This window comes from Kogia breviceps, chromosome 7 (genome assembly GCF_026419965.1).
Source record: "Kogia breviceps isolate mKogBre1 chromosome 7, mKogBre1 haplotype 1, whole genome shotgun sequence".
Taxonomy (NCBI): domain Eukaryota; kingdom Metazoa; phylum Chordata; class Mammalia; order Artiodactyla; family Physeteridae; genus Kogia; species Kogia breviceps.
This window is the reverse complement of record NC_081316.1, coordinates 19,587,464-19,603,270: the sequence shown is the minus strand read 5'-3', so window position 1 is coordinate 19,603,270 and position 15,807 is coordinate 19,587,464. Positions and strand designations below refer to the sequence as shown.

Genomic DNA, 15,807 nt, shown 5'->3' with positions numbered 1-15,807 from the left:
GTCCCGGCCCCGTCTGCTTGGCCGAGTCACATCACTTCCTGATCTGGGAAACCAGCCTCCCACATCCAGCCGCCGTTCCTGCAGGCCAGGCCCGGGACTGCAGACAGACACACAGCAGGGCTCGCGGGGCTCAGGGCCGGGAGCCAGGGCCAGGCTCAGGCCTTGTGCAGATCTGTTAACGCCTCGGGCCACTTTGCCCGTCTTTTGAACGACCGACCTTTGGAGGTGCTATAAAGATAGAAACTAAGAAGAGAGCAGCTTGGAAATAAGTGCCATTTTACATGCAAGACAGGGGTTCCTCATGAAAACCCTACAGCCACTAGAAGGCAGAGGTCCGGCGGGCGTGCTGGAGAGAGGCTTGTGCGGGAAGGGTCCAGAACCCCGGCGCCGGCTCCCTGAGCAGCCCCTGGCCCACAGCCAGTCGCTGCTGGACAGCCGAACCGCATTTGTAAACAAACACAGTGGAAAGGCTACTTGAGTCCTCACTTCCCTGACCCCAGTCAACTCTGGCCGACCGATAAAATAACAGCACATCTCGAGGTGTCAGTTAACCCTCCATTTTTGTTTTAATCCTCATGTTCCCATATGGATTGGATTTAAGAGGCAGGATAGAGAGTAATAGTCCAAGAGAGGGCGTGTGTGTGTGAGAGTGTGTATGTGTCTGTGTTCTAAATCGGGGCAACAGATTCTTGTGTGTTCTACCCGGGAACCCAGTGGTTGCTTAGCAACATAATGATCTCTGCAACCAGGAGATCCAGTGAATGATATCCGCCTGATTAACTGAGAGTCAAGCAAACCACTGAGAAGGGGGGCAGGCCTCCACTCAGCTCCTCAAACACGCTGGTTCTTTTCCACGGCAACATTCCACAGGGCCGTGGGTGGCCCCAAGCATGGGGCCAGATCTGACAACCCCCTTTATTAGCTGCCGGGCTCTCCTCTCTCAGTGTAGACTTGGTGCAAAGCACGGCCTCCCCCAACCAGGAAGGCCGAGCTGTCTTTCCTGAGCTGCAGAAGACAAAGGCAGCCCGGGAACCCCAGACGGTATCAGCAATGAACTGGCTCTCGGGGGACTTCAAGCAGAGGCTGACGTCATTCTCCTCGTTAACATTTTCCTGGATGTTTCTCTCTATATTCACATCATCCCCAGCCAAGGAAGGCACAGTTGTGAGTTGCCCATCCTAAATATGAAAGCGACGCCCCTTTTGACGTTCTCTCCCGGGCAGCCCTGTACACTGCCCGCTCTACTCCGTGGCCAGAAAAGGAGCACGGGTAGACCCTCAGCCAGCGTCTGTGTCCCTGCTTTAATTTCATCCATCGGAAAAAGCTTCTGTTTTTAACTGTAATTAATTTTGCAGTGTTGTCTCAACCCATTCCATTTTGTCATTTCCATTTGCTCCCATGATGGGTGGTAACAGAAGAGGGTCGTGCTGAACAGAAGTAAGTGCCGCGTGCAGAAACCTCTTCTCTCTGGTGTGTTCTCCTGTCCCTCGTTCTCACTGCCCACCCATCTGTTTGCTTCTGACGACACACACAGCTGCCTGCAGAGCCTTCCTTTTCAAAAAACATCCCAACTACCTGGGAATCGCTGGGGCGTTCCCGCAGGGGGGTGGCGCTGACACGCACCCTCTGGCTCACAGAGGCCCGCTGTTAAAGGCTGCCTGGGTTTAAAGCAGTTGCTATCACTCTGGGGGATTCACTGGCCTCTGCTTCATAAAGCCCGACGGACAAGGTCACTTCCCACTGTACTGCCCCAGTCCACCCACTCAGGGCCACAGGCCCCGGCGCCACACAAAGTCATCTTAGAGGAAGTGCCACGTGCTCCTGTGAGATACTGACCCGCTTCACAAAAAAACCCCTCTCTCCCCTGAAGGTCCTAATTAACGACTCAAATCCCCTCTGGGCGGAGCTGCTTTACCATCTCAGCTTAGCTGTCCTACCAAAGTGGTTCACAGGAGCCTTCCCCAGACAGGTGTGCCCACAGCCGGGGGCAGGCACGGAGGGGAGACGGGCCCCGGAGTGGGAACTGGAGAGCATCTTTCAGTCCGACTTACGCACCAGAATTTGGGCCCGCTGTACGCACGGCCCACCTCTCTCTCCAGGACCGAGGTCTGGGGGCCAGAAGGGTGGCTACCGCTCCCTGCGGGTGACGCCCTGGACCAGCAGGGCCCCCGTTTCTTGATTTTGAGTGGCAAGCCTGGCAGCAGTGGCGGAGTCATCCTCAGGGTCTCACCTGGGGCCGCCTTTACCCGCCGGTGCCCAGTACACCAGTACAACCAGTAACCAAGGCCCCTGGAAGTTCTCAACGGGGGTCTCCTCTATGTAATAGATCCGGCCCTGGAGGCCCCGGCCCTCCAGAAAACTGTCTCTGAATGCCCTGGGCGGGGGGGCGCGGGTCCCAGTGCACGCACCCCCTGCCCCCGGAAACGCTCCTCCTGAGGACAAGATCGAAGCCCGAGTCGGCACAGGCTCCCCCCCCAGACCCGCTGCCGCTGCCTCAGGCGGCGATTCCACACTCGACGTCACATCGAGTGGGGAAGTGTCACGAGGCTAAGCGGCACCCCAGTTACCGATGGGTACTTTCACCCAGATACATACCCGCAGCAGAGAAAGCAGACAGCAGCAGCGAGGCAGTCCAGAGCGCAGACAGACTGGGCCCCGGCCCCACCCGTCAATAAAGCCCCTCGTCCCGACCCTGGCCCTGGCCCTTTCCCGCTGACAACGGCGGCGTCCACGAGCGACCCCCGGGAGCGGGGGGCCTCCCCCTCACTGACACAGGGCCAGCCTGCGAGGTGCCCTTCCCGGCGCTTGTCCTTTGAAGCCAGAGAGCCTCAGGTCTGGCAGGCAGTTAAGAGGGAGGGTCTCTCCTCAAGGGCGCCCCTCCTCTGCTTGCTGAAGTGGAGGCAAAAGATGCCCCTTCCTCAGGCGGTACTGGTGTGGCACAGACACGCCCCGGCCAGGGGGCAGGACTTGGTTCGGGCCCGTCTCCGGGTCTCCCTGCCCCCCACCCCCCAGCCTGCCAGGCTCCGGTGAGTGGCCGCCCCGTGTGCTCTGGCGCCTCCCGCTCGTGTCCCCCCGCCCCGCCCCCGGCATGGCAAAGCGTTGGCTTGCTGCCAGCGCACCTGCCGTCAGACGCTCTGCTGTGGCTTGGGTGTCTCCCGCCCCCTCCTCGGGACGTTGTGAGCGGACCTGTGATGGTTTTCTCTGTTGCTGCCGTTTCAGAGGCCCAGAGGTCATGAGCACCGTCTCAGGTACACGGAGCACGACGGTCACCTTCACGGTTCGCCCTGGGACCTCCCAGCCCATCACCCTGCAGAGCCGGCCCCCAGACTATGAGAGCAGGGCCCCAGGACCAAGACGTGCCCCCAGCCCCGTGGCCTCGCCCACAGAGCTGAACAGAGAGATCCTGCCTGCGCCCCCGGCCGCTGCCGCCGCGGCCCCCTCTCCCGCCCTCTCGGATGTCTTCGGCCTCCCAAGCCAGCCCCCTCCCGGGGACCTGTTTGGCTTGAACCCCGCGGGACGCAGCAGGTCGCCATCCCCCTCCATACTGCAACAGCCAATCTCCAATAAGCCTTTTACAACTAAACCTGTCCACCTGTGGACTAAACCAGACGTGGCGGACTGGCTGGAAAGCCTCAACTTGGGCGAGCATAAAGAGGCCTTCATGCACAACGAAATCGACGGCAGCCACCTGCCAAACCTCCAGAAAGAAGACCTCATAGATCTGGGCGTGACTCGAGTCGGGCACAGAATGAACATAGAAAGGGCTCTGAAACAGCTGCTGGACAGATAAGGGTGGCTGCTCGTTACCTTTACAGACTCCTTGTTATAAATAGAGATGGGCTTGCACTGAAGTGTTTGGATGGTGAGCGCCAACCCCGTTCCGCGGGCTGGTCTCGTGCTACCCAGAGAAATGCTGTGTGTCCCTGGCGTGGCTGAGCAGAGGCCTTCAACCCCCCGGCTCTCTGTGTGTGCTCCTTGGGCTGTTTCTGTCAAAGAGGGGACCAGGGGAGGGAGAGCTTCTAAGGTGGAAAGATGTGCAGCTTGCCTCCTGCACGCAGGCGACCTGACCTCACGAGGCCCAGGAGATGGCCGCCGCCGCGCAGGCCCCTTGCTTCTGCAGGCAGACACCACTGCGCTCTAGACACGTACCTCCCGCGGCCTCCTCTGCCGTCCGGCAGCTCCGCCCGGGCCCAGGCGCAAGGCCTTCCTCAGCCTGCGGCCCCTCGAGGGCACTCAAGCCCGCGTGCTCCTTTCTTTCCTGGACTTGGCTCGCAGCGAGACGCCCACGGGTGTGTGTAGCCGGTGCCCCTCTGGAAGGCAGAGAGCCTTTCTTCCCGTGGACCCTTTACCCCGTCTCCTCCAAAGTGCGCCCGTGGTTCTCTGGCCATGAGGCTCTTGGCAGTGGTGGGTTGTCCGAATGGGATCGTGCCCGGCTTTGCTTAGCTTGCTTTCTTTCTTTCTGCAAATCTGTTAGCATAATTCCAAAGTGGCCAAACAGACGTCACGTGGAGTCAGTCAAAGCACAAAGTCACGATTCCATGGAGGAGGGAGACCTGGCCGTGGGAAGCAGCCGGCCAGCATGCAGCTGCTGTGCCCAGAGTGTCCGCAGGAGGGGAGCAGCTGTCTGCCAGGAGCGGCTCCCCAGGAGCGTGGGAAGGGGCTTCTCTGCCTTCCGGCATTTTTTAAAATCAAAAGCGTGTTGAATTCTGCTAAGATCAGAGCAGGCGAGCAACCACTCTGACACGCAGGATGACACAGGGCTCACGGTGGGCGTGTGCCACGGCCACCCCCAGTTCTGAGCCTGGCCAAAGGGAAGCATCACGGCTGAGACAGCCCCTTTGTCCCTCCCCGCCCCGAGGCCAAGGAAGAGGGGACTTAGGGGCTTCTCCCCTTTTCCTCTGAGCATCCAGGAATCCCACCAGCTTGTCTTAACAGTACGGCAGGTTTTTTGAAAACCCAGCGGGTATGGTGCATAGACAGAACCCAGGGTGAGGGTGCAATGCAGGTGAAGGAAGGGCGGGCAGAGCAGAGAGGTCTCGTGGGCTGCCGGTCTGGCCTCTGGCAAGGCTTTCTCGGGCCCTGCCGCATTCTTTCCCCTGGAGCCCCTCCCCTGTAACAGTACCTCGAATTTCCAAGGGAGGTCGCCACCGGCACACGAGCCACAGGACACCCAGTCAGGGGTCAGCATGCTCTCCCACATATGGAAGAAACTCGAGTGTCAGGTTTTTGGCTTTTATTATGATTTCAGAACTAGCCTAGCCCATCTCTAATTATAAAAACATGATTTTTTTTTCCTTTTTTTCTTTATGCTCACAATCAAGTGTCTGATTAGGTCTGGAACAGCTCTAGAATGAATACGTAAAATTTAGCGATTTAAAATCTCTTTCTTTACTGCAAGTTTAAATAGTTGTACAGATAGTTTATAAGCACAATATTTTAAGAAAAAAAAGTGGCTGGTCTACTAGGCAGCCTTTGTGCCACTTCAGTGCTAGAAAGTTAAAGAAAAAAAAAACTTTTGTGATTTAATAATACTATTTCTGTGGAATAATTATAAAAGTATGACCTTTTTAAATCAACCTTATTTGGATGCATCTGAACCAGCAGAGCTGTGTTATATTTTCTATCTTTGCTAGAACTTCGTCATCGAAGGACAATTATTTCTTCAAAAGTGGTTGTAATTCACAAGGCAGCAGTTTCTCCAAAAACAAACACACTCACCACACACCCCGTCTTTCCAGCCACATGCCCCTGAATTGGAAACTGAGTTTTGGACCTTCTGTTCCAAAACCTTCTGCAGGTCCATCTTTGTATCCGAATGATCCATTCCAACTTGAAATCAATTGAATATTAAGGCGCTTTAACTTCCGTGTACTTTCAATGAGATGAACAAATCTTACCCTAGAAAAATTTCAAGCCAAGATACTACAGGTGGCCTGCTGAGGCTGCCCGATAGTACAGAAAATGTAAAATGGTGGTCTGGCCATTATCTGTCTTCCATTTGGTGATACTGCAAAATCCAGTAAGTACACCACCTCACCGTGGCTCTCTTCTCCTTTGCCTACTGTTGGTATTACCTCTCTGCTCGGTGCCAGGCAAAATGCTAGACAGACAGGACGAGAGTAAAGAAGGCCGCGGGTAGACGGTAGCCAACGGCAACTTGGGGGCGTTGGGGTTACCAGAAGGTTGAGAGCTGGCTGCTACTCCCTTTCTTAAAGAGACTTCAAGTCACGTGCAACTGACCGGAAGCAAGCAGACTGAGAGACAAAAGAGCTGATGACATTGGTTGTTTCACACTGTCTTACCGTAGAAAAGTAACAGGACCCATCAGAACCTGCCCTGACCGACAAAATAAACACATTGCCAAGATGATTCAGTCTCTAGCTCTATTCGCCAGGTTTGCTACAGAAAGCAATAGTTCCTCATTTAAACCACCGCCCACTGTTCTCCCCCTTGGGACATGTCAGGACCAGGCCCTACCCTATGCCCCTCTTTAATGGTGAAACAGATGTTAAACTGCTCATATAAAGATCATGTTAATACTATTCCAGGTTTTAAAAAGATCCACTTTTGTTATATACTGTAATTTAAATAAATTGCATTTACATGCCTAGTTTCTGTAATATTGTGTATACAAAACCAAAATTGCTCAAGATGTAAATTATGTATACCTGCCAAGATACCTTCTCCAGGGTGTCTGTGCACATTTTAAGTAAATCCATATAATATAAAAATGACTCAATGTGGCTGTTGATTTGCTGAATTTTACATATCACAAAGTGAATTATTTGTGGTACTTTAGTTAATAAAACGGTGATTTTTTTTTTTTTTTCTGAGTTACTGAACAAGCAAGCATCACCCAGGGTGATCTGGCAATGACTTTTTGCGTGTGGGCCACAAAGATTGATTTTTTTCCCATTAACAAATTTTTTGTTTGTTTTTTTTAGAAACTAATACTTATCACACTATAGTTTGTGTAACATGTGTTCGCATTATCTATGTTTCTGTTACTTTTGTGCTTTTATTCTTTTTAGACCTTATTAAAAACAAAAAGGAAAAACAAGCTCCTGTAATTTGCACTTTCTCCCAATTCTTAAATCTCTTGTATGGCAACCAAAATTACTGTTAAAAAAAAAAAATAAATATACTATTGCACTAAGGTTGTGGTTCTGATTGCAAACAGTGAAAACTTTCTGAATCAAACAAAAAGTTGCCAAGCTTACAATGCAGCCACTTGACCTCTGTGAAGCTGACCAGACGGTAGCTTTCCTCAAAGAGTGAAGATTCTCCTTTCGTTGAGCTAATCTGCCTTGGTTCCACTTCCTTAAAGCTTTCTCAGTGTATGGGTGGAAGCGAGCATTCTTGCAGAACTGGGAAAGCGTCGCGGCGGGCGGACGTCTGCGAACGCTGGCGCTCCGGTTTGTTTGGGACGGAAGCAGAGGGGCCCGGAGGGCGAGTCCGATGCAAGCCTTCCCACCAAGGGCACAGGCTCCCAGGCTCCCGCGCACCCGCGACGGCGGCGGTCTTCTTGCCGTAGGGTCTGCACAACAAGCCAGGCAGCCCCGCCGGCTGACACAGAGCCACAACGTTTCGGTGAACGAGGCAAGAGAATGCGTCTTCTGGCCAAGAACTGAGCCCGGAAGACACGCGCTATCCCTTCTGCTGGAGGGAAGCGTATTTTCAACTTCAATACTGAACCTCTTCCGCCTCACAGCAGTGAAAAGTCACACTGTCTTTAGTTCCTGAACAGTTCCTTCTGTTCTGGCACATTCTCCTCTTGAACGGCAGCCACTCTGTTTCTATGTTCCTGAAAACGTCTCAGCCTCGTACCTTTTGTAGTTTACCCTCCCTGAAGTCCCCCTGCTCCGCCATCCAATGGTTCTTCCCAGACCTTAGGCACCACCCCCATCTTCACTGTCCAGTGGTTTCTTCCAGACCACTTCTTCCTGATGAATGTATCTGTTTGTCTTGTTAAGAAAAAAAGTAGACACTGGAAGACTTTTTCTTTTATCTGTACTTTATTTGATGCATTTTAATAACCAGTGAACTGAAACGTCTTCTGTATTTGTAGATATCCACGTACACACGCAAGTAGGTGACAATTCCACAGTGGCTGGGTGACTACAGCGGCTGCATGCATACGGGCCTGCCCGTGCTTTGTGGGGAAGCGGGTAGTTTCCAGGCTTGTTTCTCAGACTTTAGCAGATCTGATCACTTCAATTTATAATCCACGCTGTATCAGTGGTTTTGTTTCTTTATTGCTCCTGTAACATGTTTCTACATTTCACAGTCTTTACCGTGTTATGTTTAAGATTACAACAGTCACTGTCCGTTGCTTCTACTCCGAAACTCTTTGTTTATAGCAATTCTGAAACTTTAATATGAGCCTTCAAATAAATACAGAAACAAAAAAAAAAAGGAAAAAAAGTAAAGTGTGTGCCTTGGGTGTTTTGAACCTGATCTGCATAAAACCATATTGTACTCAAATGCTGTATATTTAATGAAAGGGTAAATATACCTTCACTGTATTAATGTAGCTGATAAAATAGTTATAGTGCCTTGGTTTCTGAACTGAGAAGCCCATATCAATGCACAACGAAAAGTAAAAAAACAATTCGAGAAATGAAATGTTGAGAAGACCTAGACATGATTCTGGAGCCTTCCTCATCGTAAGACTGTGGGATATACACAGTCATTTAAGTTAAAAAATAAAAAGAAAATTGAAATAAGATTGTGTTATCAATTAATTTTCCATTAAAAGTGCTCTCTACTATATCACTTTCAGTATTCTCATTTAGTTGAAATACAAAACATGGTTGAGAATTTCCAGGGAAAAGAAAATGACATTTTTACCAAGAGTCCTGGGCTTTCAGACCTACTTCCCCGTGTGTTGTGTCGCCCCCCAGTGGTGCTTGTTGGTAATGCTTATCCAAGTCAGGCAGTACCGATCCATCATCTTCCACGTTTTGTGAAAAATAAACAAAATGTTTTGTTTTTGGTGAGTGAGGCCACTCATCACAAAAGAATTACTTCCATTTTTCGTAAGCTATAGGCGTGGCAACACACAGTCTGTTTTTTAAAAGAAAGACGATGTGAGAAGTACATCAGTCTAGTTCTCAAGGCCATCGTCTGCATTTCGCTCAAAGTTAAAATATTATGCTGCCCTGCACAGCCTTCGTCACCGTGCAAGCTGGGTGTGAGGTGTAGAAAGCGGCCGCCCTGCCTGGGGCTACATTAATCATAGCAACAGTGAGGCCCGCGGGCCGGTGCCGCCCACCTTCCGGGGCTGCGCAGCAAGCGGGCCGGACCCTTCCGGAGTCAGGGCAGACGCCACATGCTGTGTGCAGGGCAGACGCCACATGCTGTGTCCACGGCACGTCTCTGGGTTCTTCCGCCAGGTGCCTGTGCCTCTTCACCTCCCAAGACTATCAGTGGTGCTGCTGTTCACCGGGCCAAAGGCAACCAGATACCCAGGCTTTTTCATTTCAGTCAACAAACGTAGCCACCATGGGAGAATCTGAATGGGGTGGCTGGGGAGACACGGCCCGGTTTCCCAGGGGGCGCTACTGCACACGCTGCTGCGGCCTCTGCTGGAGGTATGTACCAGCCCAAGAGCCAAAGGGGTGAGCCACCGACCACAGCCGCTGGGCAAGACAGACGGGCAGGCCAGCCCTGGGCCCCGCGTGAGATGGGGCCCCGGGAAACAGCCAAGTGAGCAGGACTGAGGTCAGAGACATCTGATCACTTGCCTGCATCTGGCGGCCGGCACACCTGTTCTAATGCTCCAACACCTCGAGCTACCCTGCCACTGCCCACTTAAAGTCTTCCTTGCCAAGGAACTTAAACGGAATTAGATGTGTTCTTCAAACCCCAGAACACAGAGAGCAGGAAGGGAACACAGCCCTTAAAGCTCCAGGGAAGAGACCACAGCACAAGGCAGAAATCCATTATTTCTGTGCACAGTCCCGAGAGGGAGTACAGGCTGGAAACAACAGTAAATCTCTCCGCGCCAGGCACCACTCAGAGCACTGCACCCCGAGTGTCTAACAGAACTGCGAGGCAGGAACAAACAGCCCCATTTTACAGATAAGGAGACAAAGTCTGGCCAAGGTCCACAGCGAGCGCAGGACCAGGACGTGCTGTCGAGCTTCCACAGCTATGCCCACTTGTAGGGAAGAACCCCGAGAAGTGCTGCTTGTGTCAGAATCCACCACTGGTGACAAGGACACATCACTCTGCCCCCCTCCAGATGCATTTGCGAAGAGCCAGGGGTCCAGGAGGCTGGGCAAGCTGGAGGCTCCTCCCAGCTGAAACCCCTCAGGGTTGTGAAAAAGGGAAATTTAATTCAGAGGCAACCTGGATACCTCACTTCCCTTGGCTAGAATCAGGGAAGCCTGGACCTCAGGATCCCAGGTTTTCACAGAGCAAAGACATGATATTTGTAAAATGACCCCCGGCTTTGAGCCACGTGATACGTGGCATCTGCTTTTATTCCCATCAGAATTCCCACTCAAAGCTGATTATCTCCTTTACTGACTAGGAAACAGAGGCTCAGAGAGAGCAGATGCCACCTCCCGTGGGGTACAGCAGCTGGAGACTGTGAGTCCTACCGAGGGAGTGGCCCCTGCCCATCCTCCCATTAAACTCTTCCTGCCCTGGCCCTGAGCTACCCAATTCCTCCCAGTGCGTTCCTCTGTGGCCTAAGTCAGTCCAAGCCCGTCTCTCTTGCCTGCAGCTGCAGCTTCCTGGCTGACACACCGCCTGACCCCGATGCCAGTGTGTTTTCTCCCATACCCTGCAGCCTCCTTCTGCAGTGAGAACTGGGGCAGCCCCTTCCTCTCCCTTCACTACCCCCCTCAGTGGCAGAGACAAAGGCCAATTGAAAAGGAGTCACCCAGCTGCAGAATGGGTTTGAAAATGAGTCTAACAGGCCCACACAGCTTTGAAGCTTCACATAAAGCCAAAGGCAGGGAGCAGTGGCTTCCTGCCTTGGCCTTGGAACCTGCCATCTGGGCAAGCTAAAAATAAAGGCTCCTTTTTCAAGCAAGAGTTTATAAATGTGACCACAAAGGCGCTGATGAAGACATCAAGGTCCTGGAGAAAACCACATGGCCTGAAACCTTTAGCACCCCACAGGCTCGCCAGGAAAGCCCAGCTCTCCCTCTCCCACACAGGCACCAGTGACCAGCTTTTTCTGGCAGCGACCAGGAGAACGAAGTGGAGAGTGTGGGGGCTCTTTATGGTGGCAGGGAAGGAGACCATAAAAGGAGAAGACTGGGTATAACACAAAGTACAGGACGCTGTGTATTCACGGCGGCAACACAGAAACAGAAACGGCCACGCCGCTGCCAGCCCTGCCATCCAGCCGCGCGCCCCCAGCGTCCCAGTGACCTGGGCCCGCCCACCTCTCCAAGCCTTTCCTCTTTGCTCACCTTTTGCTCCAGATGCATTCCCACCTTTGGGCCTCCTCCGTGCCTGAACCTGGAATGTTCTTCCCCCTCTCCGCATGGCCTAGACCACCAGATTTCGAGTAGAATCGCCCCCATCACGCGCTCACATCTCCCCATTTTCTCTTTTCATGGCGCTCATTACTACCTCCGATTGGCTTATTAATTTGCTAATTGATTATCTGCCCCCCACAAACACACACACACACTTTTAGAAGATACGCCCCACGAAGACAGGAGCTCTGCCTACCTCATGCCCTGCTGTCTCCCTGGCAAAGGCAATGTCTGCACAGGCCTTCTTCCAGAGGCCCCTAGTTGCCGCTCAACCCTCGGGCCCACCGCAGCCATCCTGCAGCCACTCCGGCTCCGGAAGCTTCCATCTGGTCCTCAGAGACCTGGTAAAGACAGAGACTTCCCTAGTGCCTCCAGGGACTCTTCCCGAGCACTGCCTGCCCCTGTACTGACCCTTCTTGACCCCGGGCCCGGAAAGTTACTGGGAATCCTCCCCCTGGCCCATCCATGTTTCTACAGCCCGCGTCCTAACCGTCTGCGGCCCCGCCACCCCGTGAAACCAGGCACCTCCTGTATCTACAGCTATATGCCTCCCAGGTGCGGCTGCTGGGGCAGAAATCAGAGCCGTTCCCAGGTGGAGGCGGTGGGTCACCAGGTGGGGAGAGAGGCACTTCCCAAATCCCTCACCAGCGAATAAGCAGACGGCACTGGGCCGATGCCCGGGCTCAATCGCATCCTGCCCTCTCCTTCGCCCGCCACGGGCCTGCCACACGGGATGGGCCGCACCAGGCAGGTGGAAAGCACCAGCACCATGGGGGAACTCGGGCGATGGCTGGGGGGACGGAATCTCCCAGGGCCGGGGCTGGGAGCGCAGTGATTCTCCCAGAACCGGGTGTATGGCTAACTTACCTCAATTCCCAGCTTCTGGAAGAAGGCGCCCGTTCTGACGTCCGATGGCAGAGAGCTGCTCCGTGGACCACAAAGGCGCCCGCTGTTGGGGGGGCCCTGTGCCCTCCTTCGGGGCCCCACGTAGCCCCGGGAGCCGCTGCCAGGCTCCGGGTGGAAATGGGCCGGAAAACGGAGTGCAGAGGGGTCACAGGGACCAGCTGGGCATCAAGGGGCCTCATGCGCCATCTCGTCGGCCTCCTCCACCCCGCCCGCCCTGGGCACCGCCGATGTCGGAGCCGCCTCCAGCCCGGGATGCCTGTGCCACCCCAGCCGCCGTCCCCGGGGCCTGCACCGGTGCCCCAGGGTCCCGGCAGAGCCAGCGGAGCCAGTGGGTCCAGCAGGCCCACAGCCTAGCCTCGATGTCCTGCGCTCCTGCCTTGAGCGGGCGCTTGAGAAGAGCGCAGAGAACGCTAGGCCCGCGGGCCACGTGCCCCCTGTGAACCAATCACGACTGGCAAAAAAAGGACCGCGGGGCACTTGCCCCCATGAACCAATCACGACTGGCCAATAAAAGAGAGTGGGGCACGTGCCCCACGGGGACCAATCATGACCGGCAAGGTGTGAATCCATGATTAGCCCACCTGAAGTAGGCCGGGCAGCTTCTGACCAATCCGGAGGCCAGGAGGCGGGCGATGGACGAGGCGGCCCCGCCCACCCGGAACCTCGGCTCTGGAAACGTGGGCGTCTTGGCCTTCCTAGGCGCGGCGCAGCGCAGCGTGGGAGCCACAAGTGCTCTCCAGGAGCCAGCCCTGGGGGAAGCGGGGAGAGCCGCTGCGGAGGAAACCGAACACTCCACCCTGGCTGCCTTTCCTCGGCGAGGCCCATGTTCCCCCAACCCCACCTGTCCCCACGCCCACTCACAGCTGCCAGGCCAAGGAGACTCCTCTATCGTGGGGCTCAGACAGCCGTGCGACCCCCGCTTTTCCATTAGGAGGAGCACACTGTTCAGGGTCATTGTCTTAACAGATTTGTCGTTTTGAGTTTCGGGGCCTCACAACCACAGTGTGTGTATATGGAGAAAGAATTACTGCAGTCCTGCCGCCGGACTTTCAGCACCTAGGCAAACATATATCGCCTTACCTCTCTTCAACACCCATCCCCTTACCTTTCTCCAGTCACGATGCGCTTGCACTGTATTGCTTTCCCTTCCCCCAAGCCTTGTTACAGGGTTGCAGTGTCCCCAGCTCTTCGTGGTAATGGCGGTGAGACGTTCTTCCCTGAAGAATAAACTTACCCGCACCCCTCCAGCTGTGCAGCGTCCGGGTACAGCTGAAGTGCCACAGTGTCCTATTTGGCTGTGTGGCACTGAGTGCATGCCCCCCCCACTCTCTCAGGGGCCGTGGCCCTGCAGTTTGCCGAGCCTGCATGGGGACACCTCTGAGGGCAGCCCATCCCGCCACACCGAACACCCAGAGGCCACCTCCATCCTGAGCAGAGGGGCCGGTGGTTTTGCCCTGGGTGACCCCCCCATCCATGGTTTACTCTCCAGGGTGGGACCTCCTCATCTGGGAACCAGCCGCCCGGTTCCCACCTGCACCAACCACCAATGAACCAAGCCACCTCTGGGCTTCTCAGTGTTTCCATCTGAAATATGGGCTGACAATCCCTGCGGCCCCAGGACCTTTGTGGGGGCAGATGAGGTCCTGCATGGGAAATGCTTTGGCAATGCAAAAGGGAATAAACACACACAGGCTAAACTATTTATTTAACCAGGAGGTAAAAATACATGTGGTACAAAACTCAAATCAGGAAAAGGCATGTCTCCCTGCCCCACTGGGCTCCCCAGACCCGGGGCCCCACCCCAAAGCCTATTAAAGATTCCTTGTGATTCTTTCCTGGCCGGGTGCATACATCTGCAAGCATATGCGTATGAATCATTTAAAAAACCCAAATATATCTCACTCTACACACTGCTGGGTACTAGTCTTGCTCTTTTTAAAATTATTATGAAATATATTGGACATGCCAAAAGGATGGGGAGAAAGGAGCACCCAGGTCCCCACCCAAATGAAGACACCAAACACCACAGGTAGCTCAGGTAGCTGTGGTGTTTGGTGTCCAAGCCCCTTGCACCCTCCCTCCAGAGTCCACCTCCTTTCCTCCCACCCAGAGGTAACCACTGCCCTAAACTTGGCGTTTATCATTTCTATGGATGTGTTTATATGTTTATTGCTTGTGTATGTGTCCATAAACAATATGCAGTATTATTGTGCACATTTTAAAGCCTTATGTAATTGGTCTCTACTTCACGCATGATAAAACCACAATCCTTATAAAGAAAGAGAACGGTGCCCGGCACTCATTCACCACGCAGCTGTGTCCGCTGCCATCATCAGCGATAGTATCCTGATTATTGGCTTTCATGAACTCTGCAGCTGCTCCAATACGACTTTTGAGATTCATCTAAGATGACAGATGCATCTCTAAATCATTTGTGGTTACAGTTGAGTAGCATTTTATTATATGCATATATCAAAATTTATCCATTCGTTTGTTGATCCATCTTATAGAGTATTTCCTTTTTTTTTTTCTGCTATAAAAAAAATGCTTTTCAGGCTTCCCTGGTGGCGCAGTGGTTAAGAATCCGCCTGCCAATGCAGGGGACGTGGGTTCGAGCCCTGGTCTGGGAAGATCCCACATACCGTGGAGCAACTAAGCCCGTGTGCCACAACTACTGAGCCTGTGCTCTAGAGCCTTCGAGCCACGGCTACTGAAGCCCGTGCGCCTAGAGCCCCTGCTCCACAACAAAGAGAAACCACCGCAACAAGAAGCCTGCGCACCACAACGAAGAGTAGCCCCCGCTCGCCACAACTAGAGAAAGCCGACGCGCAACAACGAAGACCCAACGCAGCCAAAAATAAATAAATGAATAAATTAAAACAAAACAAAAACAATGCTTTTCAACATTATGCTCAGTGAAAGAAGCCAGTCACAAATGACCACATATTGCATGATTCCATTTACATGAAATGTCCAGGACGGGCAGATGATAGGGACAAAAAGCAGATTACTGGTTCCTGGGGCAGGGGAGGGATGGGGTGTGACTGATAATAATATGGGGCTTTTGGGGAGGTGAGGAGAATGTTCTGGAATTATATAGTGGTGATATTTCCATAACACTGTGAATGCACTAAAATCTATGGAATTGTACACTCTAAATAAGTGAATTATATGGTAGGCAAATTATAGCTCAATAAAATGTTTTTGAAGGGAAAAAAATGCTTTTCTAAACGTAATGCGGGATCCCAGAGTGGACCGTGGAACAGAGAAAGGATGTTTATGGAGGAATGCTTTTTTCAAGTCTGTATTAAGTTTGTTACAATATTGCTTGTTTTATGTTTTGGTGTTTTGGCCACGAGGCATGTGGGATCTTAGCTCCCCAACCAGGGATCGAACCCACACC

General features: G+C 53.2%; 1 protein-coding gene across 2 annotated transcripts in view; it reads left to right on the top strand.

Moving 5' to 3' along the window:
- The window catches only part of SHANK2 (SH3 and multiple ankyrin repeat domains 2), a 469,020-nt gene extending 460,292 nt beyond the window's left edge, over positions 1–8,728 (top strand). For both annotated transcript variants that reach the window (XM_067037810.1, XM_067037811.1), the window contains one exon: positions 3,220–8,728. In XM_067037810.1, coding sequence (XP_066893911.1) covers positions 3,220–3,790 — 571 coding nt within the window. In that variant the 3' untranslated portion in view covers positions 3,791–8,728. The remainder of the gene's footprint in view (positions 1–3,219) is intronic.
- The last annotated feature ends 7,079 nt before the right edge of the window (positions 8,729–15,807 follow it).